Raw genomic sequence first — 16,599 nt, forward strand, 5'->3', positions numbered from 1 at the left:
GAGAGGCTGGTGCCGACTGGGGCCAAGAGAAAACAGATCTACTTCACTGCTGTTTTATTTCTGCCTTCCTGATCTGAGAGAATGGACTTTGAATTGGAAGGAGTAAATCAAACACAACAAGGAAGGGACTAGACTTTAAGACTGAGGCAGACTGAGCTGGCATGAATTTAAGTCTCCTGGTCTAGATGAAACACAATCCTGGATAAGGAAAGGACTTGTAGATTTCCTAGAGGAAGCGGCATGGGGGTAAAAACTGAAAGTCAGTAAGTGTTCCTGTTATCAAAAAGGATCTAAAAATGGGCTATGTTAATGGCATCTTTTCCACATTATGTATTAGGATTTTAAAATTGCAAGTAACAGGGCGCCTGGCTGGCTCTATCAGTAGAGCATGTGACTGTTGATCTCAGGGTTGTGAATTTGAGCTCCACATTGGGTGTAGAGATGACTTAAAAATAAAATCTTAAAAAAATTTTTTTTCAATAAAATGTTGAATAGCATAAGCCAATTTAAACAGCTTAAATAAAGTAGAGCTTTTTGTAAGGACACAGAGCTGTGTTACAGAAGCAAGGGTAGGGATGGATTAGGCCTCAGGACTGAACCAGAACCAGAGAATCACTGTTGCTTCTGCTGTACATTTGCCTCTGAATTTTCCTGTGGCTGTGAACTTGGGGGCCCACAGAGTCCAGGTTGATGGTTCCTCTTTTGAAGAGCTAGTCAGCCTGAGACCAGAGTCTCTAGGACCCAGTGATGTATTCCTGGGTAAAGAACTCTGGGCTGATCAGTGGTGGGGGAGAGTCCTGGGTAAACAGAGCTGCTCTATGTACAATGGCTAATGGAGGTGGACAGGGGGAGGTGCGGGTGTCAGTTCACAGGGAATTGTGCAGAGGGGCAGGGAACTGTACTTAGGTGGGAGGAGGGCGTCTACACTGATACCCAAATTTCTCACCAAATTCTGGAATATGTTCATAAATAGTTTTCCAAGAAAGCAGACTCCTCTGAACCCCTCAGAAGATCTAATTCTACCCCCCCCCCACTTTTTTTTGAGAGAAAGAGAGCACAAGTCGGGGAGGGGCAGAGAGAAGGAGAGACAAAATTCCCAAGCAGGCTCCATGCCATCAGCACAGAGCCTGATGCAGGGCTCGAACTCACGAACTGTGAGATCATGACCTGAGCCGAGATCAAGAGTCAAATGCTTAACCAACTGAGCCATCCAGGTGCCCTGTCATTTCCCTTTTGATAGACTTACTGAAAGGGTCAGTAAGAATGGCATAGACAAAATAATCAGGATAATCTTATGAAAAGCTGTAAGGGCATCACCTTTGTCTTCTTCATCTTTGAGTGGCTGGTGCATAGAGCAGGGCTGGTACACAGCAAGTGCTCAATAACTGAAGAATGAATGAATGAATGAATGAATGAATGAATGAATGAATGAACTATGCTGAATGACAGCATAGTCCTGTGAGGTCATGGCTGTTGAGGGCACCTGTACCCACAGAATACTGATCAATGGACTGGGGTCATCCTGGAGAGAAAACTTTGACAGTGAGCTTTGGTAGGACAATTACGTCAGTGATTTGGGGGCAGACAGGCCATGCTTACAGAACTCTCACATGACTGGAAGCTAGAAAGAGGGTGAGATAGCCTCCTGGGGACAGATGGAGGTTCCCAAAGCACCCAAGAGGCCGGAATGAAGGAAAAACACCCAATTCTCTGGAATTTCACCAGGACTAACAGCAAGTTCTTCATGTGGCTAAAAGGGACCAATTATATAAGGAGTATGGGATACCTGCCTTGATCGAAGTCAAGCTCAGAGTGGTGTCTGCTTCTTGGGCTGTACTAAATTGGGTATAATGTCAAGATTAGGGGCATTTTAGTTGAAGAAATGGGGGCTGCTTAATCTGGTGAAGGAAGTTTTAAGGGCTGATGCAATGTCTTTCTTCAAACAGTGGGGGCCAGTGGCCCATGGGAGGTCAAAGGGTAACCAAGGCCTGTTGTATCTGATGGCAGTGAGCTCCCCATAATGGTAGTAAAAGCCTACATTTGTGCAGGGATTTGCCATTCTCCATTCTCTCTTACTTGCTCCCCACACAGCCTTTAGGCAGAGTTGAGGCAGACGATGTGCCCTCATTATAGCTAGAGAAACTGTACGTTTAAAGACAGAACGTTTAAGTGACCTGTTCAAGGTCATACATTCACAAGTGGCAAGACTAAGGCAGGAATCCAGATGTTCTGGTTTCCACTGTGAAGGACACTTTAAGCTTCCCATGATCAAGGTGTTGAAAGAGAAGCCAGAAGACCGTGGCAGGGATGTCGTGGAGGTGAGTCCTTCCATGGGAGAGAGAAGGGCTGCCTTGAAGACCCCCAGCTCTTGGGGCACCTGGGTAGCTCTGTCAGTTAAACTCAGCTCTTAATCTCAGGATAGTGAGTTCGAGCCCCCCACTGGGCTTCACGCTAGGTGTGAAAACTATTTAAAAAATAATTAAAAGAAAGAAAAGCCCCCCAGATCTGTGTGTCTGTGATGGTGAGGATGCCCTATGAAGGATGTTAGGCTTTGCTGCAAATTGCCTATATTTGTCACTGTGCAGATGTCCCCCACCAGCCACCTGGTGAACACCAGGCTTGTGAGGGGAATGTTCAACATGAAAGCTGAGATGGTGCTTTCCCTGACTTTGTGCCCTCTATCATTTAAAAATGAGTTACGTCATTTATTCTAAAGGATGATTTAAGGAAATTGCTGCTTCTGCCTTTTGGAACCATGTGTTTAATACTTGGCGCTTTACTTCAAGGTTTATGAGTTCTGAATTTTTTTAAAAAAATGTTTGTTTATTTTTGATGGGGGGGGGGTGGGGATAGAAAACGAGCTAGCTCATGCAAGTGGGGTAGGGGTAGAGAGAGAGGAGACAGGATCCAAAGTGGGCTCTGTGCTGAGTGGAGAGCCCCACACAGAGCTCCAAGTCACGAACCATGAGACCATGACCTGAGCCAAAGTCAGACGCTTAACCGATTGAGCCACCCAGGTGCCCCAAATTCTGAATTAATTGCAGAATCAAGCTTTCATTTGTCTGAGACTTCCTAATTGGTGGGAGTGGCAATCAGACACATTTAGTGTGGGTTAAAAAGCACTGGGCAATATGACAACTAAATGCAACGTGTGATTCTTGACTCATTCCAGGATGAGCAAACAAAACAAAACAGTTCTAAAAAAAATTCTTGGGAGTGGTGTGTGTGTGTGTGTGTGTGTGTGTGTGTGTGTGTGTGTATAAGAGAGAGAGAGACAGAGAGACAGAGAGAAAGGGGTGAGGGAGGGAGAGTATCAAATCAGTGTTAAATTTCCTGAGAGTTAGGTAGGAGTATGTTCTTTCTCTCAGGAGATTTCATGCGGAAGTACTTAGGGGTGAACTGTCAGGATAGGTGCAGTTTATTTTCACATGGTTCAGCCAGAACAACACAGAGAGAAGTGGGAGAGCAAATATGGCAAAATGTTAACAACCGATGAATCTAAGTAAAGGGTATGTGGTGGAATTTGTACTTGTGTTTCTGCTTTTCTGAAGGTTTGAATGTTTTCAAATGAAATATAGGGCAAAAGTAGTTAACACTGAAATAAAGGCAGATTTCAAGAAACGTTTCTACTGTATTGTGAGCCTAAAAATGAAAAGCTCCAGTGAGTGGTAAGTAGGCAAGTTGAGGCAAACCGTGTTACCTTTTGTCTTTTCTTAGCAGTGGAAAGCCAGGAAGCCACAGAATAAAACAAAGACTGTTTTGTGTGGGAGATGAACTCATTTATCAGCCGCATTCAGACTGGAGAGGCAGAGGGAAAGATCAGACTGTTTAAGTTTCTTTTCTCCACCCCTATTCTATCGCTCTGATTAACCCTATAGTTACTTCCTGATGCTTATAAGAAGAGAAGGCAGCCCCACCTAAAATGCTAATATAGCCAGGATTCCAGTATGTTGGCACGCATATAGCATCTTTGAACTAGAAGCCATTGTTACTTTTGCTTTTCTGGCAAATACTCTTAGTTTAAATAAGTACAGAATTTAAGAATCTATCTTTAAAATTAATATTGAAAGTCAGATAATTTGCCAAGTAAAAGAAGTGACCTTTAAAAAAATTCCTTACAAATTCATCTAGAGAGTAACAAAATACATCTTTTACATAAAAGTGTTGCTGGGAAGTGTTTGGGTTGCGAATGTGTAATTTGGAAAGTTATTACACTTGTTACAGACACTTTTATGGACCCAGGAAAATTTTACACAAGGCAGGTTCAACCTGTTTGTCAATCTGCTGTTCCTCCCGGAACCCAAAGGAGTCCATAGGGCCTGGGTGCAATAGTTGGCCAGAGCTGACTTAGAATCTGGGCTCCTTCATTGATTTACTCTTTGGCTCATCCCTAATATTAACTATTTGTGTCTTCTTGCTTTATTTCCCTGATGAGTCTTGGCTAGTTTTATCAATGTTGTTGATTTTCTCAAAGAACCAATGCTGATTTCATTGCTTTCCTCTATTGTATCTTCTGTTTCTGTTTTATTGATTTCCATCCTGATCTTTATCATTTTTGTTCTTCTGCTTCCTTTGGATTTCATTTGTTCTTCAATTTCTAGTTTCTTAGGGTGGGGGTGAGGGGTCATTGACTGGAAGACTTCCTTCTTTTCTCATATAGATATTTAGTGCTATAATTACCTTCTGAGTACTGCTTTATCAAAATCCCAAACATTTTGATATGTTATATTTTCATTTTAATTACATTCAAAATACTTTCTAAATGCCCTTTTGATTTCTTCTTTGATTCATGTGTTATTTAGAAATGTGTGTTTAGTTTTCAAATATTTGGGGATTTTCTAGGGATCCTTCGGTTGTTGATTTCTTTTTTTTAATGCCTATTTATTTTGAGAGAGAGAGAGAGAGAGAGAGAGAGAGAGAGGGAGGGAGCTCACAGCGGGGAGGGGCAGAGAGAGAGAGAGAGAGAGAGAGAGAATCCTAGGCAGGCTCTGTGCTGTCAGTGTGGAGTCTGACACGGGACTCAAACCCACGAACCATGAGATTATGGCCTGAGCCAAAATCAAGAGTCAGACGCTTACCTGACTGAGGCATCCAGGTGCCCCAACAGTTAATTATCCTTTAAATATATTTAAGTTATAAGAAATAAAGCCTTTTGTGCTTACCTGTGTAGTTATCATTTCCAGTGCTCTTAATTCTTTGTATAGATGCAGGTTTCCATCTGGTATCATTTTCCTTCTGTCTGAAGGACTTCCTTCAACATTTTGTAGAGAGATCTACTGGTGATGAAACCTTTTAGCCTTTGTATGTCGGGAAAAGTCTTTGTTTTTTGAAAGATATTTTTACTGGGTATAGAAATGTAAGCTGACAGTTTTTGTCTGTCAGTACTTTAAAGTTGTTGCTCCATGGGTGCCTGGGTGGCTCAATCATTTAAGCCTCCAACTCTTGATTTTGGCTCAGGTCATGATCTCGCAGTTTGTGAGTTTGAGCCCCACATTGGGCTCCACACTGACAGTACGAAGCCTGCTTGGGATTCTCTTTCTGTCCCTCCCCTGCTTACACATGTGCTCTGTCTCCCTCCCTCTCTCTCTTGAAATAAATAAACTTTAAAAAATTAAAAATAAACAATAAAAAATAAAGTTGCTCCAATGTCCTCTGGCTTGTATTGTTTCTGACAAGAAATTTTCTATCATTTTTATCTTTTCTATCATTTTTATCTTTTTTTCTGTTTAAAACTTTTCCCTCCCCCCCATGGCTGCTTTTAAGATTTTTTTTCTTTATCACTGTTTTTAAGCAATTTGATTATGATGTGCATTGGTATGTTTTTCTTCAAGTCTCTTTTGCTCAGAGTTCATTGAGCCCCTAGGATCTGTGGGTTGATCATCATCTTCAAGTTTGGAAAATATTCAGCCATTATTTATTCAAATATTTTTCTGTCTCCCACCTTCTACACACATTGCTTAAGAGAAACTTCAATTACGTGAAGTTGTCCCACAGCTCAGTGATGCTTTGTTCATTTTGTTTCAGCCTTTTAAAAAAATCTGTGTTTAATTTTAGTTTCTATTACTATATCTTCAAGTTCACTAATTTTTTCTTCTCTAATATGTAATTTTCTGTCAGTCATGTCAGGAATATTTTTCAGACATTGTAATTTTCATTTCTAGAAATTTTATTTTGTTCTTTTTCATATTTTCCATGGTGCAACAAATGTGTTCAGTCTTTAGCTCCTTGGACATAGGAATATAGATTAATAACTTTTTCAGGGGCTCCTGGGGGGCTCTTTTGGTTCAGCATCTGACTCTTGGTCTTGGCTCAGGTCATGATCCCAGGGACATGGGATCGAGCCCCTGCTTAGGGCTCTGTTCTGATAGTAAGGATCCTGTTTGGGATTCTCTCTTCCTCTCTCTCAAAATAAGTAAGCATTTTTTTTAAATAACTTTTTTAAAAAAAAGATTAGTAACTGTTTTAATGTTTTTGTCAACAAATTCTGTAATCTCTGTAATTACTAGGTTGGTTTAGATTGATTTGTTTTTCTTCTTACTAGAGGTTGTATTTTCCTGCTTCTTTGCATGCCTGGTAATTTTTTATTAGATGCCACATATGGTGGGTTTTACCTTGTTGGGTGCTGGATATATTTGTATTTCTATAAATATTCTTGAACTTTGTTTTAGCATGAGGTTGAGTTACTTGGAAATAGTTTGATCCCTTTGGGATTTGCTTTTAAGCTTTGCTAGGTGAGCTCAGAGCTATGTTTAGTCTAGGGCTAATATTTCCCTACCACCGAGGCATTCTCAGTATTCTAGCCAATGCTCCCTTAATTATAAAGTTTTCCACTCTGGCTGGTGGGAATTGTAACTATTACTGGCTCTGTCTGAGCAATAGTTTTTATATCTTTCTACATAGTTCTTTGCCTAGCCTTGGGTAGTTTCCTCAGACACATGCACTGATCAGCACTCAGCAGAAGACTCTAGGAAGACCCTCCTCAGTTCATTGCTCTTCTTTCTGTGTGTGTAGCTCTCTCCTCTCCATTACCCTACCCTAGTTGCCTTGGCTTCTGTAGATTGCCAGCTCTGTCTCTCCAACTAAGGGAAACCACTGGCTTCTGCCTGGGTTACCCTTCCCTGCACCATGTCTGGAAATTTCCTCAAGGTAGTTAGCCAGGGCAACCTTAGGGTTCACTGTTCTCTGTTGCCTAGTATCCAGTCTCTTGAAAGCCATTGTTTCATATATTTTGTCTAGTTTTTTTAGTTGTTTCAGGTGGGAAAGTACTTCTGTTATTCCATATTGGTCAAATGTGGAAGTCCACCATGACTTTTTAAAAAATGTTTATTTATTTATTTTTGAGACAGGGAGAGCAAGCAGGGGAGGGACAGAGAGACAGAAGGAAAAAGAGAATCCCAATATCCCACTGATATTGCAGAGCCAAATGCGGGGCTCAATCTCACAAACTGTGAGATCATGACCTGAGCCAAAATCAAGAGTCAGATGCTCAACTGACTGAGCCACATAGGTGCCCCGGTCCAACATAACTTTTAATTGGGCAAAATCCAAAGTAAACATTTAATAACCCATAGTGCTTAAGGGCTTTAATATTATTAATAATTAATTCCCTAATGTATACCAGTTGCTTTACACATATTTTCATTTAATCTAGTGTTTGTGAGTATTAACAAGCTCTCCCAACTGGTGGCGTTGGTAACATGAAACCCATACTCTGCATGTTTTAGGAATAGTAGACTTCATTTGTTTATTTTATCTGTCACCAATAGGCATTTCTTTAGCACCTACCAGGTGTGACATAAATATAAATAAGTCATATCTTAAGTTTGGCCCTTAGATGTAGACATGTAAATGTATTTTTCAATATCATATGGTAAGTGCAATAATAAAATAGGGTGCTTTAGAACCATAGAGAGGGGTTACCCAGCTGAGGGGCATGTGGGAAGGTGGTGACAGGTAAAGGGTGTCTTAAAAGATGAGTGGCAGGTCATTAAGGAAGTAAGAGGGTAAATATATTCCAAAGCAGGGAGTCTTAAAACAATATGACACATCGGAGCTGAAAACAGTATGCAGGAGGCCGAGGATGGCCACAAATGAGGTTGAGTGGTAGGCAGAGTTAGAGCAAGGAGGGCCTTGGATGCCACCCTAAGGATCTGAGATGATTCTGAAAGCAATGAGGAACCACGTGGGGCTTTTAACAGCTGAGTCAGCAGGCTACTGGGGCGGGGGGTGTAAATTTTGGATGCCCCTTCCAATTCTCAGCAGAAAAACGAATTAAGGTCTCATGGAAAGAGTCCACAGAGGAAGAGTTGATAATATGACATTGAGAAGGGGTAGTAGGGATGGAGAGGAAGAGACTGGGTTGAGAAATGCTTAGGAGATACTTTATGTCAAATTTGGTGACCCGCCAAAGTGGGGAGGGTGGGAAACGGATTCCTGGTTTGGGTGGGAGGTGGTGTCTTGAACTGAGATAGGATATTTAGAAAGAGAAGGGATAGAGCTAGGGGTCAAAGTAAGTTCAGTTCTGGATAGTCCAATGGAAATATTTTGCAGACTCTGCATCTGTCATTGCTGATGACAGAATATATTGAAATAAATCATTTTGATAAGTATGATTATTTTAAATAAGATTGCATCTTACCCACTTGCATAACTCAAAGTCAAATGGCAGAACTATGTCTTATTTGTTACTGTATTCTCAGAGTTGGCTACCCTGCCTGGGGATCTGGGAGAGATTGGCCCTGAAGCACAGGTGATTGGGAAGCCATCGATGGATGAGATCGCACAGGGAGACTGAGAAGAGCAATGACACACAAGAAAGAGATGTTCACGCCTTGGGGTGAGAATTTGAGAAATGTGAGATCTGGTGGCCGTGGGTCATCGATGTGCCCTGTGAAATACCATCCAGATACAGCTGAGCTGCTTTGTCAGTGGTTTTGGTTTTTGGTTTTGCCCTCATGTATTTTTCAGATTAACACAAAGGCTTTTACTGATTATGCAGAAATCCTTTTGATCCATCGCCTGACTAGCTTTGCTTGGAAGAAAAGTTGTAAGAAATAATGGGTGGGTGTGAGGGTAGGAGTTGGAGGGTGGTTAACACAGAGGCAGAAAGCTATTGGAAGGATTTGGGGGTGTGGCTGTAGTTACACCCTCTGGGGCTATGGGAAGTCAGATTTTGAAATTACAATGGCAGTAGGGAAACGATTACATAGGTCAGTGTTCTATTGTACAAATATCTCTACTCTGCTTAAATTAAGAGCTATAACTGAATTATTTTTAGAAATATGCAGTCTACTTAACAGAATTCCAAATTTTCTGGTATTCATATGTGTTAAGAGACTACATATTTGATAATATGACTCAGAACAACAATATTTTAAAGAATACAGTATCATTTCAAATAAAGAGCAATAATGGATGATATATTTCAGTTTTAGGGCCACAAGCAATCCACCTGCCATCACTTTCTGTTGCCAATCCTGTTGCCCATTACCACCAACACACACACCAGCTGCATCAAATAGGTCACTCAAGTTGCAGACCTTTAAGTGATCCTTTAAAGCCTCCGCAAACTGGATTTAATCAACTGTCCCTACTGGTCTTTCTTCTTCTCCAACTAAGGTGATGCATCCTTGACTAGGATTTGGTCTTAATCTTCCAGAACAGGCTTTCTGAGTCAAGTTCTAGAGTTTGAATGGAATGCACAGCAAGTGTTTCTCTGGTTTTTTCCAGTCCTGTTAGTCAAGAGGATAATTTAATACCTGTACTATCTGTTCCTTATTCTGCAAGCACAATCTGATAGATGGATTGGGAGGAGTGATGAAATACTGGGTTTCACATTGAGTGAAGGAGAAAGAGAAACTGGGGGCCGGGAAGGGGAAGGAGAGAGAGGGTAAACTTGGAGTCATGTGAAATACAGTGGGATTGAGCTCTCTGAATCTAACATAGATCAAAGCACGCACAAAGGAGTTTCATGGTAAATGGTTAGGAGTATAGATTTACATACCTTTTCAAATTAAGGTCTAAGATCAGTATTTAAGTTTCGAAGAAACCCGCACACATTAAAGCATATGGGAAAAAGCAGATTCCCGGAATTCTGTAGCTGGTGGACTATTTCCACGGACCCGGGCAATTCTCTAACTAATTAAGAAAGGATGAGGGCCCTTGGGTTAAATTTCAGTTAAGAATTTCCCTGCCCCACTAACTCCATTTGAAGTATCCATTCTGTCTTTCAAAAGAATAGAAGGCAACTATTGTTTAATAAACATCAGTGAAGCAATAAAAAAGGCACATAACAAAAGCATCCCAGGGAGAGGGGGGTTATCACCCTCTATTCCTACCTAGATCGAGGGAGCACAGTGATATCACCAAGTATTTTCCAAACTTGCCTGATCAAAGCATCACAAATGGTGGACATTGATTCACAAACTCTTTACTTAGAGATTGAGATTCAGGACATCTGTGGGGACATGGGGTGAAGGGGATGGTAGAAGACTGAAACCTATAACTTTACCAAGTGCTTTTTGTGTGTCTTAAGAATGGGCAAGTTTGCAGAACGCTGATATGATCAATGAAGAACTCATTGGTGGCTCTTCTCAGAGACACCACGCCTTATCAGGGTTTAGTAATTCCTAATCTAACCAGTTAATCACTGCAGTGACATTTTTGTCTAGTGGCTGTCTAATGAAGCATACTGAACTTGCCAAGGACAGAGTAAAATATTTTTTCGCATGAGTTAGAAAACCAGAAAGAGTTGAGTACAAGATATTAATCAAACATGGGTGTGTGTGTGTGTGTGTGTGTGTGTGTGGTTCCAAGTTTCTAGTGGACTTTGGTAAACATTTTTTTGACATATCAATGTCCTCATCTGCAAAATTGGGCTAATAATGCCAACTTCAGAGGGTTTCCATGAGGACTGAAGGGAAGAGCATCTGTAAACCACTTAGCACAGTGCTTGGCACGTAGTAAGCATTTCATGAAAACTTATCGCGATTGTCAGTTATACACTAGGATTTAAATCTTTATGATCAAATGATATTACGACTAAAAGTTTGCCTTGAATTTTCATACTTTTTATAAGTTATATCTTCAGACAACTTAGTTCTGTGCCATCACATGCGATTTTACCCAAATGGAATTTTTCTAGAATGCCTAAAACTGCTTTATTATTTCATAATTCTCAGAGCTACAAATCCTGCAGATGTCTTGTTTGATCTGTACATTTGAAAAAAATGAATCAGTTCTAACATTCGTGCATCTAGAGATTACACAAAAATCTAGATTTCCAGGTTTTCTGAGGAAAACGAGGCATTTAAGCACATGGGCCCTTTGTTCTCCTGTTGGAGAACCTGCTGGCTTTGAGTAGGGCTGCCCCTTTGAATGGGGCACACATGCTCTTGCCTGTCCCCTAATTTATACGACTCACCTGGCCCTTGTAGGCATCTGAGTTTGTCATCTCTGCACCCAGGATGGTGTCTTATTTTCTCATACATCTGCGGATCGTCAGCTCTCAGACTGGTTAGTAGGTCATGAGTGGACAAATGGGAAAAACAGCAGCTTAACTGTCCCTCACACCAACAGACTGTTTCAGCCTGTCAAACCTGCAAACTCCCAGCTGAATATGCATGGGTCCCAGTTTCCATCATGCCCCCAAAGCTCCTGAACACAGTCTGCCCCCAGCCGGGCACCCAAGGTCAACTTCCACTCCTGTCCAATTCCACCTTCCTTTGCCAGCCCTGTTTCACTCTTCTCCAGCTGACCCAGCTGCATCCCACACCACTCTGCAAACCTGCCTTATGTTGCCCCACTCGGGGCCTCTGCCCTCCTTCTGCACCCCTTCCGCAAAAGGCTACCCGTCTTTCGAATCCACCTTGATAGTCCTTGCTTTGTAAGTAAGAATGACAGTATCCTGTAAGGCCTAAGCACGTGCCCTAATTCTGCCCCTGGGCGTACAGGTCTCTGCCCCCTCCCCCCCCCAGCACTCCCCAGCAGAAACCATGTCACCGTCATCATAGTATCACCGAGATGGAGTTCCTGACATATTGCAAGGTATGCTCTCAATATTTAAATACAGGAACACATTTCCATTTTAAGGAGGAAATGCTTCTAATTAATAGTCTGCTTCCTCATCCTACTACAACATGAAACCTTATTTTTCATCAAATAGTGCGTTTCAGCCCTCCTGATAAAGCTCAACCGAACATTAGCCTTTATCATATCATTTACCTAGTGTCTGAGAGTATTAATTCTTTAACTGAGAAATGGGGATAATACAACCTCTAGTGTGGTCAGAAGGATTCAGTGAGTTAGCTGCAGAGAATGCTTAGCGCAGCAAACATGAAGGACGTGGCTATTATCATTACTATGTAGAAAACCACCTAGTATTTAGAAGCCAGTTTAGAAGTGTCTTCCTTCATTCTATTTTTCTAAAATACTTCTTAGGAGAAAGCAGGTGGAAGATTATAGTTTGTGTGCCTGGCTAAAGAAATGCATTTTGCTCAATAAAATAAAGCAAAGTAAAAGGTTATTTAAAATATCAGTGGTTCAGGCAATAGTAGCTTTCTTAAAAGTATGCTTCTATAGCCACCACAGTGATGCTTGATTCAGGAAAAAGATCACCAATCAGTGTGCAAACTGGTGGGCAAAAGTGTGTTGAACAGGATATTGATTGTCTCACAATTTCAACCCAGAGAGTATTTATTAATCCCAAAGAGAAAGCTCCTTTTCCATTGGAGAAATTTGGTGGGTGTCACTTAAACTAAGTGGTCAAAATTACCATCACAAAAGCAAAACCATAACTCACATGCAATACGATTTATAAAAGCCAAAAATAAAAACAAAAAAAATAGAAATAAAAAATTACCATCACCATTATGGGTCAGATAGACCCTTCTGAAGTGATGTAATAAAGAGATAACATCACCTACATAATATACTTGCAAAAAAAAAAAAAATTAACCTGACTCTACCAATGAGAGACCAACCAGAGAAATCCAGAGACATTAATAAATATAGCACATAGGCCTTGATCAGATCCTCTTTAGGAAAAATGAGCACAGCCACAAAGATCCTTATCGGGATGACCAGTGACTTTGGATACACGCTGTGGATTAGATAATAAAAACAGGGCAAAAGGCAACTGTGACTCAATTATATTTTCAATGACCAGCTCTTTCCTGAAGATTCTGGGAATCTGTTATAAAGCCTCGCAGTGTGAAAATTACATGTGATATAGGTTTGCTGCATTGGATTGGATTAGAGGATTAGAGTTTTTGTAGAAAGAATGTGCTTCTGGGTTGCAGTTGTATAAATCGGTATAAGAACTCAGCGAAGAATGTAGATGCTAATCACGCCCACCATGCAGTGCAGTGTTTGTGGGTTGTCTACGAACTGCACAGAGAGTGCTGGGGAAAAGTTCCCGGATGACAACCAGCGGGACAAAGTCCCAAAGCAGGGCGCTTGCTTTATTTCGAGCTTGCAGGAAATGTTGCCTAATGAGAATGGATTGCTGGGAAAATCAGAGTGCGATTTCATTGTCCTTTTGGTACGGCAGCGGGGATGAGCAGGCAGCTGGCGGGAGCGTCCCTAGCTGTCTGGCGTGAGACAGTGCCGTATTAGCCTCAAATATGGGGAAATCAACCAACCATGTGCAAGACTGGCTGGCAGTCATTAGAGACATCCAGTGTTTGGGCCTCTGTGTTTCAGGGGGTGATAGGAGCATTAACAGCTTACTTTTAGTTTCAGAAGCCAGAGATGTTTTCATTACTGGTATCCTCAGGCATAGACTTTTTAATTTAAAAAAAAGAAAGTAAGTTCAGGATGGAAATCGCCTATCACTACAGGAATGTCTTTGCAGCAGAAACACATGATGGTTTACCTGTCAATCTCACCATCGTGCCGGCTTTATTGTGTCTGGAATGAGGAAGCAGCAGCAGGGAAGACAGGTGAGGCGGGGTACACAGAAGGGCCTCTGGAATTGCTAATACCTCAGAAAAGCTGAAGGCTTAATTCCAAAGTGGTTTTGAGACTTCAGGTTTCTTACCTCTTGGGGCTAATAAGAAAGTGACCATTCTGGCTTAGAACTTCCCTACTTCCTCCAAAGCCATAATGTCCCACTTTTTGGATTTTTTTGGACAGGTGTTATGGTAGATTCAAGTTGGCTACAAATTCTTTTGTCACTCTCCCCAGCAGGGGGTAGATTTTATCTCGACCCCCCCCCCACCCCCCCCCCCCCCGCCTTGAATCTGGGCTCTCTGTTGAGCCAAGAGACTGTGCAGAGGTGCACTGAGCAATTCCAGGCCTGGCCTTTCAGAGCACTGAGGCTTCCACTTCCTCCCTCTTAGAACACTTTTGCCAGCAGCAGGGGACCCTCCCTCTTAGACCCCAGCTCCCATGCTGGGACGGGGTCAAGCACATGGCACGGAGGTCCTGAGCCAGTATGGACTGGCAACTCATGGGAAAGCCACGTAGGACAGACAATCTTGCCCCGTGACACCCTCGTCACCCCCTGCCGCAGAAGCGGGCCAGCAAAGGGTAGGCTGCTCAAGAGAACCGCAGAATCGTGACAGAGAATAAGATGTTGCCTTAAGCTGCAAACTTTCGGCGTGGTTTGCCCTGCAGCAACGGATACCTCAAATTTATAAACGAAAAGTTTCACGAGAAGGAAGATCATCTTGCTAACAAAGCACAGGTCAGAACACTTGCCGGGTGGGAACAGAACTGTTTTGAACACACGATAACATCCTTTACCTTTCAGTGGCTTTGACCTCAAAACCAGCCTCAGGTGATGTCTTCTGGTGTCCAACACAGAAAATTCAGAAAAAGAAAAATCTCATTCAAATACAGCTTCATCCTGACATGCGCGTTTCACACAGACCTTATTTTTTAAACAGAGTTTATTGTATTTAATACATTATAAAATTTGAAAAATTGTAGGAAAGCAGCAGACTCAAACTGGAGCAAGTCTAACAAGTAATAATTCTGGCCCCTTTGCAAAACTGATCAGTTTAAAAACAAAGTCATGTTCACATCTGTGAGGCGGGCAAAGAAGTGTGACTTCTGTACAAACTACATTTAAAATTTCATGTCTAATGTCTTTCGAATGCAGTGTGCTCATGAAGAGTTTTTCTGAAGTCCTGCCCGTCCCGCCTAAACAGAGGACAGGAAACCTCCATCCTGCAAATAAACTCTATTCAAGGTGTTTTTTTTGTTTTGTTTTTTTTAAAAAAAAAAAAAAAAAAGGAAAAAGAAAGACAAAGGAAAAGGAAACAATGGATGGCTGTTGGCAATGAAAACCGTAAGGAGATGCGTCCTCACTGCTCATGGCTTGTTTATCGGTCAGAGGCCTTGGGAGGCCCAGGACACTTCACGGCCATCACAGCACCAACTGTAGCTACCACCTTTTTGAAACTTTTTTTTTTCCTTTTTTTTTGCATTTCCTACCTTTTGACATATATATATATATTTATATATTTTTTTACACCTTGAGGATATCACTATTCCAATTGTTCCCATATGAATACAGGTGTGGTCTCTATTGGATATCAATGTGTCTGTTTATTCAATTTTAGGTCCAGGACTTGGTTTTGTTGTCCCAGCTGCACATAAATGTCCCTTTTTTGTTTGCGTTATTTGTTGTGTACGTTTTTTGTTTTTGTTTTTTCCTTTCTGCATAAGAAATCTGTCCGTTTAGTCCAGAGGCTCTTGCTTTATCCGGATGACAGAGGGCCCGCGGGGCGTCCGCCTCAGTTCCCGCCGCAGGACGTACTCGCTGAACTGGGACGAGTCCACTCCTCCTCCACAGGAGGCCACGATTTCAAATCCTCTCTGCTGCAACCTCTCGAGGACCTGCGCAGGGCCAAGACAAGCATCTGGTTAGGGGGACACAGGTCCTCTGGCCACACGAACAGCCCAAAGAGGTGTCCTGAAGTTTGAGATCTTGTGCGGCCCTGGTCATTCTTACCCACCCCCTGAGTCTCTCTGAGTTTCTGCTTTCAGAGGAAGGCCCTGCACTAAAGGGCAGGAGGGATGGAACGGTTGTGTCCAACACCCAAAATACGCTTGCCGCTCACGTGCTTGCCGCTCACGTGCCGGTTCATTGAATAGTTACAACCACCTTGCTTATTAATGGGTGGTCAGCCCATTTCATACCCGGGAAAACTGAGGCTCACAGCCTATAAGTGATGGAAGTGGGTTTCCAGCTCAGCTCCATTTGGCCTCAGATGCCACGTTTCTTGTAACATGCAACACTCCCTTCTCTGCAAAAAGAGAGGGTTTACCTTTCAAATCTCATCACTAAAATATCTTCTATGAGATGATAAATGATATGGCCAGACAAATGATCTGATCTGAATCTACTCAGCCAGTGAGTCATTCTCAACCCATTCACTCTCAGCGCCACCACTGCTGAAGTCTGTCTGTACTAACTTCATATATTTCAGTTTGGAAGACGGATGTAACTTCAATGGCAGAACCAATGGACTGCTGAAGACAGCTGAGGTTTATCTAGAAGTTTTTGAGTTTGTGGCATTTGAAATAGATTTATTGCCTTGGGTGCATTCAGGGAGGCAAGAGTAATTGCAATGGTTAGATGTTAGAAAACAT

At 42.0% G+C, this 16,599-nt stretch overlaps 1 protein-coding gene across 5 annotated transcripts in view; it reads right to left on the reverse strand.

Annotated features, from left to right (window-relative positions):
- Nucleotides 1–14,873: 14,873 nt before the first annotated feature.
- Nucleotides 14,874–16,599, reverse strand: part of KCTD1 (potassium channel tetramerization domain containing 1) — a 188,474-nt gene continuing 186,748 nt past the window's right edge. For all 5 annotated transcript variants that reach the window (XM_043558509.1, XM_043558507.1, XM_043558511.1 and 2 more), the window contains one exon: nt 14,874–15,843. In XM_043558509.1, coding sequence (XP_043414444.1) covers nt 15,685–15,843 — 159 coding nt within the window. In that variant the 3' untranslated portion in view covers nt 14,874–15,684. The remainder of the gene's footprint in view (nt 15,844–16,599) is intronic.

The sequence above is a fragment of the Prionailurus bengalensis genome, chromosome D3, assembly GCF_016509475.1.
Source record: "Prionailurus bengalensis isolate Pbe53 chromosome D3, Fcat_Pben_1.1_paternal_pri, whole genome shotgun sequence".
NCBI lineage: Eukaryota > Metazoa > Chordata > Mammalia > Carnivora > Felidae > Prionailurus > Prionailurus bengalensis.